This window comes from Loxodonta africana, chromosome 25 (assembly GCF_030014295.1).
Source record: "Loxodonta africana isolate mLoxAfr1 chromosome 25, mLoxAfr1.hap2, whole genome shotgun sequence".
In the NCBI taxonomy this organism is placed as follows: Eukaryota; Metazoa; Chordata; class Mammalia; order Proboscidea; family Elephantidae; genus Loxodonta; species Loxodonta africana.
In genome coordinates, this window is record NC_087366.1 from 64,845,142 (window position 1) to 64,867,345 (window position 22,204).

Here is a 22,204-nt window from a genome sequence, read left to right on the forward strand (position 1 = left end):
CATCGGAGCGGAACCTCATCGTGAGATGGGGGCTACCTGTATTCTCTAAATGTCAGCAGAGGACACAGAAATCACTCTCTGACTAGATTATCAGAAACCCTGGTGCCTTAGCGGTTAAGAGCTACTAACGGCTGCTAACCAAAAGGCTGGCAGTTCAAATCCACCAGGCACTCCTAGAAACTACGGGGCAGTTCTACTCTGTCCTACAGGGTCGCTATATGACAGCAGCGGGTAACGAGGTTATCTGAACTGGAAGGAACAGTCTGCAGATATGTGGGATTTACTCAAAATCATATAGTTAATTAGGTCAGGCAGGACCTGAACTAGAAAGTAAGCGAATTTGATATTATCTTTAGTATATCTACACTTAAAGTATATTGACCTTATTTAATAATACTAAATATCACAATACTTTAATATTGATATAATAAAATATGTTTGGGGTAATTTACAAATTGCTTAATTATATTTAAAACTGTCATCTCAGTATTTCAGTCTTTGAAACAATATTAATTTTTTTTGAACTTTTTCTGAAACTTACCTGAGCATGAAACAAAGCTAACCCTTTTGCAGTGTGCATAGGAATGAGAACCTTCATCAGGAACTGTTTATGTTCTGCTTTCAGCGGCAGCGCAAAGCCATTGATAATACTGGAGGGAAAAAGGCAGAGGAAGGTTAGGTACCTATTACTTTCCTTCTGAAAGTTATTTTTCCCATGATCCACGTAAGAAACAGTGCTCTGCTCCAATCCTGGTGTTGTATGGCTGACTCACCTACGAGTAAACTACTTGAGAAAGAATTCACTTTGCAGTCTGTCCTCTAAGTCATTCAATGAAACCAAAAGGAAACTAGGACTGTCGATTAATGACCCACTAGGTTAAAAGCTTGGCTGCTAACCAAAAGGTCAGCAGTTCGAATCCAACAGCCACTCCCTGGAAACCCTATGGGGCAGTTCTACTCTGTCCTATAGGGTTGCTATGAATTGGAGTCAACTGGATGGCAACGGGATTTAGGTAATTTTTATCTTTGTTTTCCATAAAGCCTGTCACTTCGTTTATACCTTGTTGTCTTCATTTTTCCTTCCTAAAGCTGCAGGGGAGTCAACAACACGATATTGTCTTGTTAGAATTCTCAGTGTTTTCTGAAATACATTTTTAATTATGTTCTTATTTTGTTGAGGGTCTGAAATTAAGAAGTAGTTCTCTCCATAATCATTCTCTAAATATCATGTTGTTGTTGTTGTTGTTGTTTTGTGGGTGCCGTCGAGTCAGTTCCGACTCATAGTGGCCATATGTACAACGGAACGAAACACTGCCTGGTCCTAAGCCATTCTCACAGTCGTTGTTATGTTTGAGCCCACTGTTGTAGCCACTGTGTCAATCCACCTCGTTGAGAGTCTTCCTCTTTTCTGCTGACCCTGTACTCTGCCAAGCATGATGTCCTTCCTCCAGGGACTGATACCTCCTGACAACACGTCCAAAGTGTGTAAGATGCAGTCTTGCCACCCTTGCCTCCAAGGAGCATTCTGGCCGCACTTCTTCCAAGACAGATTTCTTTGTTGTTTTGCCAGTCCATGGTGTATTCAATATTCTTTGCCAACACCACAATTCAAAGGCGTCAACTCTTCTCCGGTCTTCCTTATTCATTATCCAGCTTTCACATGCATATGATGTGACTGAAAATACCATGGCTTGGGTCAGGAGCACCTTAGTCTTCAAGGTGACATGTTTGCTTTTCAGCACTTTAAAGATGTCCTTTGCAGCAGATTTGCCCACAGCAATGCATCATTTGATTTCTTGACCGCTGCTTCCATTGGAGCTGATTGCGGATCCAAGTAAAATGAAATCCTTGACAACTTCAGTCTTTTCTGTTTATCATGATGTTGCTCATTGGTCCAGTTGTGAGGATTTTTGTTTTCTTTACATTGAGGTGTAATCCATACTGAAGGCTGTGGTCTTTGATCTTCATCAGTAAGTGCTTCAACTCCTCTTCCACTTTAAGCAAGCAAGGCTGTGTCATCTGCATATTGCAGGTTGTTAATGAGTCTTCCACCAATCCTGATGCCCCGTTCTTCTTCATACAGTCCAGTTTCTCGGATTATTTGTTCAGCATACAGACTAAGTAAGTATGGTGAAAAGATACAGCCCTGATGCACACCGTTCCTAACTCTAAATATTACAGAGGAGACGAAAATCATCTTCTAAGCAGTAATAAGGAGGTGTAAAATTCTCTCAAGTTACTACTGTTATGTGGTGGATAAGGAAGGCAAAATATTCACATAAACAAAGACCAAAGACTTTAGATTCTTCTAAAAAGAACAGATGGATTAGGAGTGGTCTATCAACATTTGAACAAGAATTCTTGTAAAATTCATCAGAGACTCACTGCAGCTTATCTCATCTCTTCCCAATCAGATGCTACATTTCTGTGGGAGTCTGGCGGTTTGGTGAGACCAGCATAAAACATGCCACTGCTTCAGAAGCAGGAGTCTGTTCTGAAACAGATGTCTTGCATGGCAGTACTATAACATGCAGACCCTCTAAGAGCTATAATAAGAACTCAGTTGAGAAACTATGTCTTGTGTTCCATATTTAAGTCCTAAAATATAATTTCTCCAACCTCAGCTAAGATTTTAATACATAAAACTATCAATGTTAATTCTCAAGAAGAACAAAAAACTTGACCTACCTCCCTAATATTTCAAGGAGTTCAGCAACACCATTGAAATGTTCTGTTTCATATATAAACCTGAATTTAAAATAAAGATAGATGTAACAGGAATCAAACATCAAAAAATAAACTAGGAGAAAAAAAGACAGGTAAAGAAATCAATCCACGGAGCAACTAACTATAGGAACACACAAGCATGCTTTAGGTTTTCTTTGCAAACTATTTTTTCCCAAATCAGTTGCTTCATTACAAAAGAAGGTCTATTTCCTCTTTGAACCCATGTGCTACTGTTAAAACATGCTATTCGTTAAGATAACAGAATATTGTTTCACTTGGAATATTCTACTTTACTTAATAATTTATAAGAAAGATAGGTTTTCTCAAAGAAATCTTCTTCAAAATAGAAAATATCTACTCTTATAGTAAAACCCAAGAGACCAATATGTAATAAAGCCACTTTTTAAAATCAAAACTTCTCTAAACCTCAAGTTCAGGATCACCTGTAAAGCAGGGGTCATAGACTCAAGTGACTGCAGGACCAGAGAGGTCTCATAAACGGCTGAAGTAGACTAGGAGGGGTGACAGGGAGCTGGAGAAACACGCGCTTTTTATGGGAGGCAGCTATGACTCATCTCTAATTGCTACAATACCACCCTAGTTTTCCCGATCTTCAATTAAAACAAACAAAACAACCCTGAAATGTGGGTGTGAATGTGAAATCTCCTGATCTGAAGCAACTACTTAAAAGATTAACATTTATAAAGTAGTTGCAAGATAGGCCTCATGGAGGTGTAATCAAATGAAAGTACTTCCAAGAGCTATTGGTTAAAAAGCATTCACACACAATCTTAAAGGGAAAACTATTTTTAAAGTTATGGATAATAAAATATAATTTGATTTTACATGTATTCTTACTAAAAGAATTTTTTCTGATTTAAAAATCTAAAAATAAAACACTACAAAGAGAAATTTACCTTTACCCAAATCATTCCACCTATTCTATTTTCTAATTTAACCAATAAACTGAAGATAATTTTTGCTATGTGAGACGCTACACCTTATAGTAGTGCCCACATTAGGATGAAAATAAACTGCTTAAAGGATGCTTAGTTGCTTCTTTAGAATGACAATATGCAAAACTCAAAGGCTGTGTTGATTCCATCTCTAGAAGGCAGTCCAAAATTTAAAAAAAAATTTTTCAAAGAAGTAGATAAGTAAATACATTCTGCTCTCTATAGATCTTTAAACATGACTGACAATGACATTACCTACTAATTGTCCTCATCACTACCATCCACTCAGATCAGTAATACATTACAAGTTTTTGAAAGTCAGAAACAATTAAGTGACATCTATTTTTAGTTTTATGAAGAAGGCTAAAAACAACTCAAATACCATCAGTTAAATTTGCAGTTTTCATACATGGAGGGGAAAAAAAGAAAAACTGTGTATATGATCTCTTTACCTGAGGAAAATGTTGTTAATCTGTTTTCTGATGAATGCTCTTAATCCAAGAAATTTCCCGTAAATTCGATGCAGAACAGTCTTCAGGAAGTCACGTTCTCTGGGGTCTTCACTATCAAAAAGCTCCAGGAGCTTTAAAAAAAATCTGAGAAATTACTTTTAAAAAATAACCGAGCTAAAACTTCACTTTATTCTAATTCTGATCTTAAGATTACTCATGAAATCTTAAAAAAAAATTAAAAAGATTCTGCCTAATCAGATTGATTTTGTTCTTGCTAATTAATGAAGCTAAAGAAACCCTTAGGGAGTATTTCTTTTCACTTATTTCATTTCAAAAAATGATACAAACACAATAAATACAAGCATTTCAAATAGTGTCAACGTTATTGCCTCGTCTTTTGATTTTAAAATTCTATCTGGCTCCTGACTGCTAATCAACGGCTCAAAATTTCGTGTTGAAATCTAAGAGACTGTTAATGCTTTTTCATAGTAGACCAAAACAATAGCCAAAATCTTAAGCTTCTAGACTACAAATCCTTAAACAAATGATGTTTTAAAAAATACGTACCTGTAAATGTTTAAAAAAAATTTATAAAATCTGTTTTTTTTTTTAATGATTTTACACTAAAAAAAAAAACACGAGAGTCACCATACTAATAATAATAGCTCAAAAAACTAATTTTCAGTTTTTAGGATAAAATACTGGCAGACAGATGCCAATAGAGTAGAAATCGTACATGAAATAACGCCGAAATAAAAGATGAGACCACAGATTTTTATTTGGTCAGCTTAGCAAATGGCTGCAAAATTCCAAACAGCTCAAACTGCCCAAATTACTGCTCTCCTACAGCTACCTCCACTCTTCTGCAGAGGCTGGCTAAGCAGACCTTTCAAAACGTAAAGTACTACAGTCTTTTAATATGAAACATGAAGTTTTTCAAAAGGAAAAAATACAAAGTAATCTCTCCTTATAGAACAAAAATAGCTATGAAGACACCAGCCAAGTTTATGTTCTGCACTCTGGTGCTGCTAACTAAAGATGGAGAGCCTGGAACCTCCTCAGAAGTATGTATTCTGTTCTGTCTTGAATTGTTTCTAATTGTTTACATGTCCATCTCACCTACTAGAGTGGGTATCTTTTAAGGGCGGTCATGACTTAGTTGCCATCGAGTCGATTCCATTCTGACTCATGGCAACCCCATGTGTGTCAGGGACAAAACATGCTCCAAGCAGTTTCCAATGGGTGATTTTTCAGAAGCATATCATCACCACACGTTTTTTCCAAGGTGCCTCTGGGTGGAGTCGAACCCTCAACCTTTCAGTTAGCAGCCAAACATGTTAACTGCTTGTACCATCTTGGGACTCCAGTCATGACTTCAGTTGTACTTATTTATCCCTGGGTGGTGCAAACATTTTAGCACTCAACTACTAGCTGAAAGGTTGGCAGTTTAAACGCACCCAGAGGCCTGTCTGGCGATCTGCTTCCAAAAGGCCACAGGCTTGAAAACCTTCCGGAGCAGCTCTGCGAGTTGGAACTGACTGGATGGCAATTTAACAACAACAAACAGGACCCTTGCTCACAGTTTGCATTCTTTGTTTGCCGGGTTATTAAGGTACTTCATGAGGCTCCAGCAAAAAATATCCACGGAGTGTGAAATTTCTGTTGATGTATCTAACAAATTCAGTTCAAATTACTCTAATTAAAAATGGCTAAACTACTGAAGACACTCAAATTCAAGTTTCTATGTTGGGCTTATTTGGAAGATACGACTGCATTATTAATAAAAGGTGCCCTAAACTGCTACTGTCTTCATATAATTTAATAGAAGTTGATACTCTGAGGAAAAATACTAAACTAGACTAACAGTTGTTAGCAACAATTTTTTTTTTTTTGCACTTTTAAGGAAAATTCATACCTCCAAGCCTGTTTCTTCACTGATAAAATGAGGAAGACTAGAACAGATTTTTTTCTTTTGAACAAAAATTTTTTTAATTGTACTTTAGATGAAGGTTTACAGAGCAAATTAGTTTCTCATTAAACAATACACATATTGTTTTGTGACACTGGTTGCCAACGCCACGACATGTCAACACTCTCCCTTCTCGATCTTGGGTTCCCTATTACCAGCCTTCCTGTCCCCTCCTGCCTTCTAGTCCTTGCCCCTGGGCTCAGGTGCCCATGTAGTCTCGTTTTGTTTTATGGGCCTGTCTAATCTTTGGCTGAAGGGTGAACCTCAGGAGTGACTTCAGTACTGAGTTAAAAGGGTGTCCAGGGCCATATTCTTAGGGGTTCTCTAATTTCTGTCAGACCAGTAAGTCTGGTATTTGTTTTGGTGAGTTAGAATTTTGTTCTACATTTTTCTCCAGCTCTGTCTGGGATCCTCTACTGTGACCCCTGTCAGAGCACTCAGTGGTGGCAGCCGGGCACCGTCTAGTTGTGCTGGACTCAGTCTGGTGGAGGCCATGATGCATGTGTTCCATTAGTCCTTTGGACTCATCTTTTCCCTTGTGTCTCTGGTTTTCTTCGTTCTCCTTTGCTCCAGATGGGGTGAGACCAGTGGGGTATCTTAGATGGCTGTTCATTAGCTTTAAGACCCTAGATGCTACTCAACACAGTGGGCTGTAGAACATTTTCTTTGTGAACTGTGTTATGCCAACTGAGCTACATGTCACAAGCTTTTGAGACCCAGACACTACTCACCAAAGTAGGATGTAGGACATTTTCTTTATAAACATGTTCTGCCAACAGAGCTGGAAGTCCCCGACTAGAACAGGCTTTTGTTTTTGAGAAGGTTTTTTACTACCATGTTCAGAGGGTCTAGTTTGGATCCTGACCGTGCCACCTGCTAGCTGTGAGCACACCAATACGGTTGAGTTGCTGATATACATAAAGGCCTGTGAGGGCAGCATCTGGCACATAAAAACACTAAATTTTAGCTTCTTCCTTTCTTCTGAAATTCTATGATTTGAACATAAAGTGGAATTACGCAATTCTGTTGTTCTCTTGAAATTATGAAAGTCCCAATATACACCTTTAAAATTTCTAAGTTTCTAAATTCTGTCCTTCTAAGTCTTAAAACTTACCACACAAAGAACTTCAAGGAGCAGAACTGAGAATTACCATATGTACTAGCTGCTGCATCAGCATACCAACAACACCGTCGACAGGTGATGTGTGAAAGCATCGTCATATAAGCTGCCAAAAATAAATGACTAGCCTTGGCTTCTCAGATAATTCGGGCATTTGGAGTAAAAAAACCTCAGATAACTCGGGCATTTGAAGTAGAAGATGGAAAATGGGTCCTACTCTACCAGATTTCTCTTTGCTCCCCTAAAAATCTACTGAATAATCCAGTAGCCTCAGTACTCCAACTTCCCGACTGAGAAAGCCCTGAGGCACCTGTCCCCTCAGCCTATTATCACAACCACAATTGAATACAGCATCACTAGGCCTCCTAGGAAACCCTGGTGCCATAGTAGTTAAGTGCTACTGCCGCAAACCAAAAGGTTGGCAGTTTGAATCCACCAGGTGCTCCTTGGAAACTCCTGTCAGGCAGTTCTACCCTGTCCTATAGGGTCACTGTGAGTTGGAATCAACTAGACGGCAATGGGTTTTGGCCTCCTTAGTATACCCATACAAGAGCTACAGAAGGCGGTAAGTGTGCATTCACTTCGGTTACCAAAGTAACGTAACACCGTTTAATTTTTTTTCCATGGTTGACGTGCTTTATACTGTTAACACACACTTTATATAGTTTATGAAGAGCTACTCGGCAGCTGAAGGACATACCTTAATATTCTTCATTTATCAATACATTTACAGCAACTAGTCAGAATACTTTATATGAGGCTGGAGGTATTTACACACGACTGAAAGTGAATCCTAAATATGTGGAGCTCATGCCCTGTTGAATCTCCGTCATAGCAGATACAGAGCAGGGCTGAAGGGTGGGAGAGGTCCTTGCAATGATGTTCATCCTGGCCTCAGCACTGGGCTTACACAGGGTCCCTGTGAATCAGAATCCACTGGATGGCAATGGCTTTGGGCTTTTTTTGTTTTTACCCACCTTCTACCTTCCTTTAAAATAGTGATAACGCTACGAGAGGAGAGCATCAAAACCCTAAAGAGGTCTACATACTGATAAGTTATCTCAAAAAAGAGAAAACGGGTCTAGAAGGGTTTGGTCTACTTCATGATTTTGTCCAGGGCCAGCCAACTCCACGTTTGTTTAATTCTACCTCCTTTTCCTGTTAAAGATTCCATTTTCTGTGTGGGTTAGAGACTGGGTGGCTGGGATGCCTAAGGTGGCAAAGGGAAAGAGAAGATAAATGCTGCTTAACGACAGGAAAGCTCAAAGCCTGACAGCGCTTCCACTTCCTGCTCCCTCTCTGTCACATGTGTCAACAATGCTTACATCAAGTTCAAAGACTTAACTTTTTTCTTAGTTTTGTGCTTAGATTAACTGATCATACTAAATTTTCTCAGTCTGATACTGCAGAAAGGCTTGTTTTTCTGTCTTTATCAGATAATTATGACAATTTGGGACTTAATCTGATTGACTTTATTAGATGCTTACCCTTGATTAAAAATACTCTTGTATTCTCAAACTACTTCACTCTCATCCTAAGGGGCAAGAATACTGAGTGCTGTCAACTGGAAATAAACAATTAAATTTTCTGGAAGACTTTAAACTGCTCTAATCCTAAGTTAACACATGACTGCTAACTGACGATATAAGAAAACTGAAGACGTAAGAGCTCCTTACCTGCTGTACAAATTTCTGATCAACGTATCGCTTGGCAATGCTGGGCTGGAAATCAGGGCTCTCCAGAAATCTCAAGAAGAATTCATACACCAGCTAAGAGAGAAAAGTCCAACGAAAACTAAGATAATGCCTGAAAATCCTGCCCTAAGGGGTCACTTCATGTAAGAATGCATCTCCCAAAGTGTCAACAGCAGGGAGATTTTGGATCTCATTACAAAATGTGATCAGTTGATTAAGTTTTTTAAAATACAGGTTTTGTTTTGTTTTTTATTAAACTAAATATATAATCACAATTCCAACAACTCCTAAGCTGGTAAATTTCTGGATTTCTTACTTTGCATCACCTGTTGAAAATGTTAAACTACAGGAACTAGGAAATAATTATGATGCCTGTAACATATTTAATTAAGAAGACTGCACAGCAGCCCACGCTCACTGGGGTATGTTCCTTCTCCTGTGAAATACTAACCTATCTCAACTTAAATCCAGGGTCAAAAGCCCCAGATAAAAGTAAACTGGGTTGTAAGGAGCAGTGTATCAATTACAAAATAAATTTAAAAACTTCAAGTCTTTCTATAAAACTAAAGTTAAAAACAATCAAAACCACCTGCGGTATCCACACTTGGGAAATAATAAGCCAAGTTATCAACGGGCTAGGGAAGAACGCTGTGTAGCACAGCAGATAAACTACAAGTCACAGCAGGCCTTCCACTTAAAGAGTGCTGAGCGGCATAGAAGGAGTAACAAATGTTCACTTGTTGCCCCAGATCAGGGTGTCTGCTTCAACCTGGAACACACCACATCCTTCAAGGAGGAGGGCAGAATAAAGTTGTTTAAAATTATAACATAGTCAAGCCCCAAATATGCCTTTACTAGCTATTAAACAACATACCGACCTGGTTCCCTAAAAATTAAAAAGGAGGATTAGATCTCAAAGTAAAAAGTCATTTAATAAATATTTAGGTAGCCAGTTGGACCAGATATAGAAAAAAAAAAAAAAAAAAGGTATATAAAAAGAGATACACATACAAAAAAAGGTTGCTACATTAAACTCAGAGACCTCACAGCATACAACATTACCAGGTCTGGGCTCTGTCATTCACCACAGAACAACAAATTTTTACCACTATGAGTTTAATAATATTTTAAAGCTAACAAAATTTTTGGGATCTGAGTAAATGCTGTTTTCTTTGATGCATCTTTACCCAACCACATGAAAGGAATAATTCTTAGCTTACCTAACTTTTTACACTTACTATGAATTTAAGAGACTATAACAAAAAACAAAGAGGAGGTTGGTGTCCAATTAAGTTTTTATTCATAGATAATTTCCTTAATCAACAATATAAATAATTTTGCTTTGGGGACACATATGTGACACAGACACAAAATGATCACAGCTGCTCAGAAGAGTGAGCATGGTCTCATGGTGGGTTACACAGTTTCACGGACAGCACAGCTTAGTGCTTATTTTCACGTCCAATGCTGCGCTACATACAGTGTGAACAGATACAAGTCACTGTATAGCCCAGAAACTCATCCACTAGTTACAGAGGTAAGACAAAACCAAAAACATATCAGATGGTATGTGTACCCAAGGAACGACAACTGCTCTCCATTCTCCCAGAGCAGTGGGGAAGGAGAGTCAAGAATCAGAGGAAGAGCTGGAACGCACGTCTCTCTGAGTTATCCAGAGCTGCTATAACAGAAATACCCCAAGTGGGTGGCTTTAACAAGCAGAAATTTATTCTCTCACAGTTTGGGAGGCTAGAAGCCCAAATTCAGGGTGCCAGCTCTAGGGGGAAGGCTATCTCTCTCTGTTGGCTCTGGAGGAAGGTCGTTGTCTCTTCTGAGCTTCTGCTCCTGGGTAATCTTCACGTGGCTTGCTATCTCTCTTTTCCCCCATCTCTGTTCTGCTCACTTGTTTAATCTCTTCTTTATCTCAAAAGACCCTGACTCAAGATACACCCTATATTAATCCAGTCTCATTAACGTAACAAAGACAACCCATTCCCAAATAGGATTATAACCACAGGCAAGGAGGTTAGGATTTACAACACATTTTGGGGGAACACAATTCAATCCCTAAGGGTCTAATTACCTCTATGATGAACTGCCTCTTTTGCCACGAGACCAGGAGAACTGGATGGTGCCTGGCACCATTACTGAACATTCTGATCAAAGAGTCTATAGAAGAATCCTGATTAAAAGGGGAGAAATCTATAAAACAATTTCAAATTCTCATGGAATCTACCTTCTGAAGCCAGTGAAGCAGGATGACCCCCTGAAACTACTGCCCTGTGCCTGAGGTAATCGCTAAGCCTTAAACCAAAACTATCCCCTGAAGTCATCTTTAAACCAAATAATAGGTTTTTGCTTAATCAGTAAAGAATCTTTGCCTTGAACATTGCACTTCTTAAAAAAATTAATATGTGATCAAATTGACAATGGTAACTTGAAAGGTTACGTTTATTTAAGAAGTTTAGGGAGGTTATAAACTTTCACCGAAAATACAATAAAAAATTATACGTGTGTGTGTGTAAAAGAAAGAAAAGAAGTTCAGGTGGCAGTGAGTTAATGTTAATTGTAATTTAGAAAAGGATAACAAGAATTATTGCACAACTTAGAGAGTGTAATCAATGTCACTGAATTATACACGGAGAAGTTGCTGAATTGGTGCACGTTTCCCTGCGTGTATCTCTGCCATACAATAAAGAACAGACATCTTCAGCAATGGATTCAGTTCACTAATAAAATGGGCAAACCTCACATATGTTCAGCGCATAGTTGGCTCTCTACTTATGCTCACCAAGAAATATCCTAAAAAGACGAAAGACAACTAAAAAGTGTGGGGTATGGAGGGTAACTTCACCATTCTTCTCATTAATTACTGACCACACCTTTCCTAAACCAAAACCTGCTGCCGTCGAGTCGATTCTGACTCACAGCGACCCTATAGGACAGAGTAGAACTGCCTGATAGTTTCTAAGGAGTGCCTGGTGGATTCGAACTGCTGACTTCTTGGTTAGCAGCCACAGCACTTAGCCACTACACCACCAGGGTTTCCCACTTTTCCTAAGGTACTTAAAATCTGGTCGTGACCACTAAGAAGCCTTCAGAGAAGGTACAACAGAGAGAAGCACGGATGATTAAAGCATCTGAAAATAAGACTTATACAAAAAGCTAAAAGGAAGAGATCACATGTGAATTAACATATGCAGAACTGAGGGTGGTATTACACTAAGTGCCTAAAACACTGCCCAGAACACAGACAAAATCTCAGTTCTATCAGCATCTGTTTTTTCTTTGTAAACCTTTAAAAACAGAACAAATTCTACGTGAACCCTGTATAGTTTAAATATGGTCAGCCTAGCTTTTTTCCCTTCCTGCTCTTTTATAAGAATTAAAAATATAATAATATTTACAATTAAAAGGGCAAAGTAATAAAAATGTTCCTTATCCTTATATAAAGATAAAAGCAGTTCCCTTTTATTTCTGGGCCTGCGCTGTCAGTGCAGGAGGCTACGGCCTCTGGTGTTTTAGATTTTTAGCACATGCAAATATTTAAAAATATGGTATCTGGTCAAGAGCTATTTGAACGTGAATGTGTACATTGTCCAATATGTATGTCCCTAGTCTCAATTTCTAATTACATGGATCACAAAGAAGAGCATTCAATTCCCTAAAACACATACTGTTCCTAAAAGGGTCTACGTTCTAGTCAGTACTCTACATAATTAAATTTTGATTATCTGTGTGCCACTGAAGAAAATAATTAAGAAAAGAAAGTGAAAACACCATACAATCTGCCTGTATTCCAGGCTAGTATGGCACCCAAAACTCTAATTATCTTTCAAAAAAAAAAAAAAGAGCCTGTTGTCATTGAGTCAATCCCAACTCACAGCAACGCTATAGGATAGAGTAGAACTGACCCAGAAGGTTTCCAAGGAGCGGCTATGGTGGATTTGAACTGATGACCTCTTGGTTAGCAGCTGAGCTCTTAACCACTGCACCCTCAGGGCTCTGCTGGTACCCAATAAACATAAAGCAATAATACTTTGGAAAGAAAAAGAATAGCTTATCATTGTAACACACTGATAATGGCCATGTTGTTGTTGGTGCCATTGAGTTATTTTTCGACACAGAGTGACCCCACGTGACAGAGTAAAACTGCCCTATAGGGTTTTCTTGGCCGTAATCTTTACAGAGCAGGCTGCCAGTCTTTCTCCCACAGAGCTGCTGGGTGGGCTCGAAATGCCAACCGTTCAGTTAACAGCTTCTTAAGAGTTACCACAGAGTGCTGTAATTAGTAAATTAAAAGTATAACCAATCTCCTAGTACTGAAATGGCCCTTCTTTTGTACTTTTCCTCTATGCCTCTTTAGGATATTCCATTGCTCATTAGTATTTCTATTACACTATAAAGAGAGGTTAAAAAAAAAAAAGGTAAACTGCAAATAAGCACATTTTTAGAAAATTCCCGAAAAGCGATGGTAACAAAAATTTAAGAGGTCTTGAAATAATCTATGATTGTTCCCCTCATTAACAATTAAATTTAATATATTTTCCACCCTATCAAATAAATTTTTAACATCGAAGATCTAATAAACTAAATGTAAACTTTTAGGACAAAACAAAAAAATTCCAGGTGAACTGATACAAAGCAGATTCATAACAGGAAAAGAAACTTTCATTGAACAAATTTCTTCAGTGCTACAATTCCCTAAAATCTCATCTATCAGAGCTGCTTTTATAATTCTACTCTAGAAACTGAAGATGGTAATTAAATAGTAACACAATCTAGTACACTGAATAATTCTAAACCAGCTCTCTAGGTACAGTATTTAGTAGTGTCTGGTGTTCTCTAGGGAACCCTGGCTGCTAACCAACCAGCCAAAAGGTCAGCAGTTCAAATCCACCAGGTGCTCCTTGGAAATACTAGGGGGCCATTCTACTCTGTCCTACAGGGTTGCTATGAGTCGGAATTGACTTGACGGCAACGGGTTTGGTTTTTGAGCCCGGGTGGTGCAGTGCTTAAGTGCTGCAGCTGCTAACCAAAAGGTCAGCAGTTTGAATCCACCAGCTGCTTCTTGGAAACTCTGTGGGGCAGTTCTACTCTCGTATAAAAGGTGCCACTGAGTCAGAATTGACTCAACAGGAATAGGTTTGGTTTTTGGTTTGGTGTCCCTAGAGGAGCCCTGGTGGCACAGTGGTTAAAGCACTCTGCTGCTAACTGAAAGATTGGCAGTTTGAACCCACCAATTGCTCTGCGGAGAAAGATGTGGCAGTCTGCTTCTGTAAAGGTTATGGCCCTGGAAACCCTATGCGGCAGTTCTAATCTGTCCTATAGGTTCACTATGAGACAGAATCAACTTGACTGCAGTGGGTTTTTTGGGGGGTTGGGTGTCCCTAGAGGAGTCCCTGGGTGGTACAAATGGTTAAGCACTCTACCACTAACTGAAAAGGCTGGTGGTTAGAATCTACCCAGAGGTGCCCTCAAAGAGGAACCTGGAGATCTAGCTTTGAAAGAAAACCCTATTAGAGCACAGCTTTACCCTGACACACACATGGGGTCACCACAAGTCAGAATCAACTCAATGGCAACTGCTTGGGCTTTTTGGAGGCTGGTGTCCCTAGACCATTTGACTGCCAAATTTAAAAACTGTAAACCAAATTTTAGTTACTGGAATGATTTTTAACATCAACATATTAAGCGGAGCCTCAATCAGGGGACTGTTGTTGGGTGCTGTCAAGTCGGTTCCCACTCATAGCGACCCTATGTACAACAAAATTAAACATTGCCCAGTCCTGCACCATCCTCACAATCAGTGCCATGTTTGAGCCCACTGTAGCAGTCACTGTGTCAGTTCAGCTCACTGAGGGTCTTCCTCTTTCTCACTGACCCTCTACTTTATCAAGCATGATGTCCTTCTCCAGGGACGGATCCCTTCTGACAACATGTCCAAAGTATGTGAGACATAGTCTCACCATCCTTGCTTCTAAGGAGCATTCTAGTTGGACTTCTTCCAAGACACATTTCTTCATTCTTTTAGCAGTCCACGGTATATTCAATATTCTTCGCCAACACCACAATTCAAAGGCGTTGATTCTTCTTCGGTCTTCTTTATTCATTGTCCAGCTTTCACAACCTTATGAGGCTACTGGAAACACCATGGCTTAGGTAAGGTACACCTTAGTCTTCAAGGTGACATCTTTGCTTTTCAACACTTTAGTCTTTTGCAACAGATTTTCCCAATGCAATGCATCTTTTGACTTGACTGTTGCTTCCACAGGTGTTTATTGTAGATCCAAATAAAATGAAATCCTTGACAACTTCAATCTTTTCTTCATTTATCATGATGATGCTTACTGATCCCCTTGTGAGGATTTTTATTTTCTTTATGTTGAGGTGTAATCCATACTGTTAGTGTTTCAAGTCCTCTTCACTTTAAGCAAGCAAAGGTGGTGTCATCTGCATAACACAGGCAGTTAACGAGTCTTCCTCCAATCCTGATGCCCCGTTCTTCTTCAAATAGTCCAGCTTCTCAGATTATCTGCTCAGCATACAGACTAAGTATGGTGAAAGGACACAGCCCTGACACACACCTTTCCTGACTTTAAACCACACAGTATCCCCTTGTTCTATCCGAACAACTGCCTCTTGATCTATGTACAGGTTCCCCATGAGCACAATTAAGTGTTCTGGAATTCCCATTCTTCAGAGTGTTATCCATAATTTGTTATGATCCACATAGTCAAATGCCTTTGCATGGTCAATAAAACACAGGTAAGCATCTTTCTGGTATTCTCTGCTTTCAGCCAGGATCCATCTGGCATCAGCAATGATATCCCTGGTTCCTCTTCTGAATCCGGCTGGAGTTTCTGGCAGTTCTCTGTTGATACACTGCTGCAGCCACTCTTGAATGATCCTCAGCAGAATTTTACTTGTGTGTGATATTAATGATATTGCTCAATAATCCCCACATTCGGTTCGATCACCTTTCTTGGGAATAGACATAAATATAGATCTCTTCCAGTCACCTAGCCAGGTATGTGTGTTCCAAATTTCTTGGCAGAGACAAGTGAGTATCACCAGAGCTACATCCGTTTGTTTAAATATCTCAATTTTTATTCTGCCTTGTTTTTCGCCAGTGCCTTCAGTGCAGTGTGGACCTCTTCCTTCAGCACCATTGGTTCCTGATCATATGCTACTTCCTGAAATGGTTGAATGCTGTCCAATTCTTCTTGGTATAGTGACTCTGTGTATTCCTTCCATGTTCTTTTGATGCTTCCTGTGTCGTTTAATATTTTCCCCGTAGAATCCTTCAGTATTGTAACTTGTCGCTTCAATTTTTTCTTCAGTTCTTTCAGTTTGAGAAATGCCGAGTGTGTTCTTCCCTTTTGGTTTTCTATCTCTAGGTCTTTGTACATGTCATTATAATACTTTGTTTTCTCAAGCTGCTCTTTGAAATCTTCTGTTCAGCTCTTTTACTTCATTTCTTCCTTTGACTTCAGCTATGTTCAAGAGCAAGTTTCAAACTCTCTTCTGACGGCCATTTGTTCTTTTCTTTCTTTCCTGCCTTTTTAATGATCTCCTACTTTCTTCACGTATGATGTTCTTCTACAACTCATCTGGTCTTCGGTCATTAGTGTTCAACGTGTCAAATCTACTCTTCAGATGGTCTCTAAATTCAGGTGGGATATGCTCAAGGTCGTATTTTGGCTCTCGTGGACTTGTTCTAAGTTTTATCAGCTTTAATTTGAACTTGCATATGAGCAATTGATGGTCTGTTCTGAAGCTGGCCCCAGGCCTTGTTGTGACAAATGATATTGAGCTTTTCCATCATCTCTTTCCACAAATGTAGTCGATTTGATTCATGTGTATTCCATCTTCTGAGGTTCATGTGTATAGGTGCCGTTTATGTTGGTGAAAAAAGGTATTTGCAATGAAGAAGTCGTTGGTCTTGCAAAATTCTATCACACGATCTACAGCATCGTGCTATCACCAAGGCCATATTTCCAAGCAACTCTTCCTCCTCCTTTGTTTCCAATATCCACATTCCAATCACCAGTAATTAACAATGCATCCTGATTGCATGTTCGATCAATTTCAGACTGCAGGAGTTGGTAAAAAATCTTCAATTTCTTCATCTTTGGCCTTAGTGGTAGGTACATAAATTTGAATAATAGTCATATTAACTGGTCTTCCTTGTAGGCATGTGGATACTATCCTATCACTGGCCCTGCTGTACTTCAGGATAGATCTTAAAGTGTTCTTTCAGGTGATGAATGCAATGCCATTCCTCTTCAAGCTGTCATTCCTGGCATAGTAGACCATATGATTGTCCAATTCACAATGGCCAATATCAGTTCATTTCAGCTCACTAATGCTTAGTAGATCGATGTTTATGCGTTCCATTTCATTTTTGATGACTCCTAATTTTCCTAGATTCATACTTCACACATTCCATGTTTTGACTGCTAATGGATGTTTGTGGCTGTTTCTTTTCATTTTGAGTCATGCCACATCAGCAAATGAAGGTCCTGAAAGCTTGACCTCATCCACATTATTACAATCGACTCTACTTTGAGGAGGAAGCTCTTTGTAAGTCGTAGTTTGAATGCCTTTCAACCCAAAGGGCTCATCTTTTGGCACTGTATCAATTTCTGCTGCTATTTATAAGGTTTTCACTAGGTAATTCTTCTCAGAAGTAGTCTGCCAGGGGAGTCTACTGAAAACAGGGGACCACAGAAGTATTAAAATGTCTTGTGTATTGCTGTGATTTATCTTGACATAAAAACCATTTTTTAAAATCGTATTTTGAAAGTGACTCATCTCCTAAAATGTTAAGAACCACTGATTTCAGGAAATTTAAATGAAACTTCGAATCATACCAGTAAAAACTGGGAAGCATATTGCTTATCTGGCTGAATTTCAACTGTTAATTTCCACAGGCATATAAAAATATCCTAATCAAAAACTATTTTTACTTTAAAAATTCAAAGACTGAAGGGACTTTTTCAGACTACCTAATTGCATGTGATTAAAAAAAAAAGGTAACTTGTCAGTTAATGACAATTTCTTGCTTATAAAACCACTGCATTATTAAATATACTATCATTAATTTTAAACCAACAATGACAAGAAATTTCAGATGAACTTGTATACCATCAAAAATAGTCTACCACTTCCAGTTTTCTAATTCTGTATGCTCTACTGTGCTGATAAATCTTAAAATTTTATCACCTTTCACTAATCCTGGGGCCCTGCTTTCATTTTATTTAGAGGTACAGTAAGTGCCAGGGGCCCTGGCAGCACAATGGTTAAGAGTGCGGCTGCTAATCAAAAGGTTGGCAGTTTGAATCCACCAGCCACTCCCTGGAAACCAAATGGGGCAGTTCTACTCTGTCCTACAGGGTCGCTATGAGTCAGAATCGGCTCAACAGCAATGGGTTTGGTTCTGGTTTACAGGAAGTGGCAGCAGTTTCTGGGTGGTGCAAACAGTTAATGTGCTTGGTCACTAACCGGAAGGTTGGGGTTTGAGTCTATCAGAGGCGCCTTGAAAGAAAGGCCTGATAATTTACTTCTGAAAAAACAGAGTTTCTGTTTAGGTGATGAAAAAGTTCTGGAACTAGACGGTGGTGATGGCCGCACAATGATATGAATGTACTTAAAATCACTAAATTGCATACTTTGAAATGGTTAAAATAGTAAATGTTATGCTAAACGTATTTTATCACAGTAAAAATAAGTGAAAAAAAAATCCTTAGGGAATGTAGCTGAAGCAGTGCTTAAATGGAAATCTACAGCTGTACGTGTATCAAAAAAGATCTCAAATGAATAACCTAACTCTCTACCTGACGAAAAAGAATAGCAAACTCAAACCAAAGTTGTTGCTGTTAAAAGTGCTACTGAGTCGATTTTGAATCACAGCGACCCCATGTGACACAGTAATCCTGCCCTCTAGGGTTTCCTAGGCTGTAATCTTTACAGAAGCAGGTACCAGCCTTTCTCCCATGAAGCCGCTGCGTGGTCTGGAAATGCCAGCCTTTCAGTTAGCAGTCAACTGCTTAACTGCTTGCACCATCAGGGCTCCTTAAAACCAATTTAAGTGTAAGGAAAGAAATAATAAAAGATTATAGTGGAAATAAATGAAATAGAGGAAAGAAAAGCAACAGAGAGAATCAACAAAAACCAAAAGTTGGTTCTTTGAAAAGCTCAACAAAATAAACAAACCTTTGTCTAAACTGATCATGGGGGAAAAAAAAAGAGAAAACTCAAATTACTAAAATCATTCAAAAAGAGAGTATCACTACTGTCTTTACAGAAATAAAAAGGACTATAACGGAACACTGTGAACAATAGCAATATGCTAACAAATTAGATATCTCATATGAAATGAACAAATTCCCAGAAAGATACAAACTACCAATATTGACTCAAGAAGAAATAGGTAATGGAAAAGACCTATAACAAAAGATTGAGTTAGTAATTTAAAACCTTCCCACAAAACGAAAACCCTTCACCAGTGAATCCTACCATTTAAAAAAGAATATCAACTCTTCACAAACTCTTACAAAGAGCAGAAGAGGAGAGAACACTTTCCAGCTCATTTTAAGGGGCCAGAATTAACCTGCTAACAAAACCACATGAAACCACCACGAGAGAAGAAATCTACAGACAACACCCTCATGACTACAGACGTAGAAGTCCTCAACAACATTATCAGTAAATCATATCTGCATTCAGCAACACAGAAAAGGGTCACACACAGGGACTAGTGGGATTTATCCCAGGAGTGCAACGCTGATGCAACATCTGAAAACCAATCAACGTAATATACCACATCACAAGAATAAAGGACAAAAACCACATGATCATCTTAATAGACACAGAATAAGTATTTGACAAAATCTAACACCCTTTTATGATAAAAGCACTCAACAAGCTAGGAGTAAGAGGGAACTTCTTCAATCTGATAAAGGACATCTATGAAAAAGCCACTGTCAATACCATCCTTAGTGGTACAAGACTGAACTCTTTTCTCCCTAAGATCAGGAACCAGACAAAGACGTCTGCTCTTGCCATTTGCAGTCAACACTACTAGAGGTTCTAGCCAGGGCAATAAGGCAAGAAATAGAACATAAGGCATCTCACTGGGGAGGAAGAAGTAAAATTATTCACAGATGACATGATCCTGTATATGGAAAATCCCAAGGAATCAACTAAAATATTAATTAGAGCTAATAAGTTCAGCAATGCAGCAGGGGACACATATTCAATATAATCCCTATCAAAATCCCAGCCAGCTATTTTGCAGAAATTGACAAGCTAATTCCAAAATTCATATGGAAATAGAAGGCACCCAGAATACCCAAAACAATCTTGAAAAAGAAAAACAAAGTTGGAAACTCACAATTACTTATTCTAAAACTTACTACACAAAGCTACAGTAATCAAGACTGTGATAAAGGCAAAGGAATAGTGATCTACATCAATGGAACAAAACTGACAGGCCAGAAAGAACCCCTCACGTTTATGGTTGATTGATTTCCAACAAGGTACCAAGATAATTCAATGAGGAAAGGACAGTCTTTTCAACAAATGTTCCTAAAACAGCTGGGTCTCTACATGCAAAAGAGTGAATGTGGACCTTTCCCTCACACTATACGCAAAAATAAACTCTAAGTGGATCACAGAGCTACATGTAAGAGCTAAAATTATAAAACTCTTCCAAGAAAACTAAGAGAAAACCTTCATAACCTTGGGTTAGGGAGTGGTTTCTTAGACATGACAGCAAAAGCACAAATGACAAAAGAAAAAAGATAAAATGGACTTCATCAAAATTAAAAACTTTTGTGCATCAAGGGGCACCACTAAGAAAGTAAAAAGACAATCCACAGAATGGGAGAAAATATTTGCAAAATCATTTGTCTGACAAAAGACTTAGCATCAGAATATATAAAGAGCTCTAACAACTCTCATAATAAAGACAAACCAATTTTAAAAAGGACAAAAGATTTGAACGAATGTTATAAAAAAAAGATGTACCATTGTCCAATAAGCACAAGAAAAGATGTCTGACATCATCAGTCATCAGGAATATGCAAATCAAAACCACAATGGATACTACTATATACCCACTACAACAGCTAAAATTAAAACTGTAAAAATGTTTACTACATTTAGTGTATATGCTTCATATAAAAATGTATATTTATATTCTAACTTAGCTACACCATTTTGTATGTGCATTAATACAAACTATATATGCTTATAAAATGATGTGAACCAAAATATTATCAGTGATCACCTTTGGGTAATAGAATTTCTCTAAATTTTCTTTAATGAATATGTTCATTTCAAAATCAGAAAAACTTAAGGAAAACAAAACAATAAAAGCCATTAAAAAAAAAAAATAAGTTCTAGAGGAAGTAATTCTTTCTTCCTAAGGAAGAAGATGAAAGTCTACAGAATAAAGCTTGTTCAAACAGGACTTCTCAACACTACTTTGGGAAGAAAACCTAATAGAAGTCAATTTTTTTTACAGCACTCAGAATCTAAAAAAGCAAGATCTCAGCAGAATACCATAAATGTATAAACTGTTAATACACGATTAGGCTCCATACTTGTATGTGAGGCCAAGATCTCAGCAGAAAACCATAAATGTATAAACTGTTAATACACAATTAGGCTCCGTACTTGTATGTGAGGCCAAGATCTCAGCAGAATACCATAAATGTACAAACTGTTAATACACGATTAGGCTCCGTACTTGTATGTGAGGCCAAGAGGCCTCGAGCGTGGGCTCGTCTTCTTCTGGATCAAAATCCGGATTCTCACTTGGAGGGAGAGTCCGGAAGATGTTAGCGCTGATCTATAAAGAAAAATAAATTTAGATTTACATTCTTTGTTGTGTAGTTGGATTCAACAACACAAAATAAAATATTTTTAAGATCATTTTATTTAAGGATAACATTAAGTTACGGCTGTAAGCTCAGAACTTATTTCAAAATCTGCAAATGTCTTCCAGATATGAAAAAGGCATCTGTTTGTTTCTCTCATTTCTCTATCCAGTAACTCCTACTTCTTCAGATCCTAAGCTACTGAAGACTTCCTCTGGATTTCTCTTCCATAAATTACAAGTTTTTCTTTCCATGTTTTGCTTAAAAAAGAAAATTTCAGGGAAAAAGAACTAAGGTTTACTACCTACCTATCCTTGATTATTTTCTTTTCTCCACACCTCCACCCATATTCTAATCCAGCCACCTATTTACCTTACAACTCAAAAAAACTTTTAAACA

The 22,204-nt window shown here is 38.3% G+C and overlaps 1 protein-coding gene across 2 annotated transcripts in view; it reads right to left on the reverse strand.

Moving 5' to 3' along the window:
* The window catches only part of PPP2R5A (protein phosphatase 2 regulatory subunit B'alpha), a 96,472-nt gene that overhangs the window by 11,105 nt on the left and 63,163 nt on the right, over nt 1–22,204 (reverse strand). For both annotated transcript variants that reach the window (XM_064276929.1, XM_010601748.3), the window contains exons 3-7: nt 21,676–21,777; nt 8,901–8,993; nt 4,136–4,266; nt 2,689–2,748; nt 542–650 (exon numbers count right to left, since the gene is read on the reverse strand). In XM_064276929.1, coding sequence (XP_064132999.1) covers nt 542–650; nt 2,689–2,748; nt 4,136–4,266; nt 8,901–8,993; nt 21,676–21,777 — 495 coding nt within the window. The remainder of the gene's footprint in view (nt 1–541; nt 651–2,688; nt 2,749–4,135; nt 4,267–8,900; nt 8,994–21,675; nt 21,778–22,204) is intronic.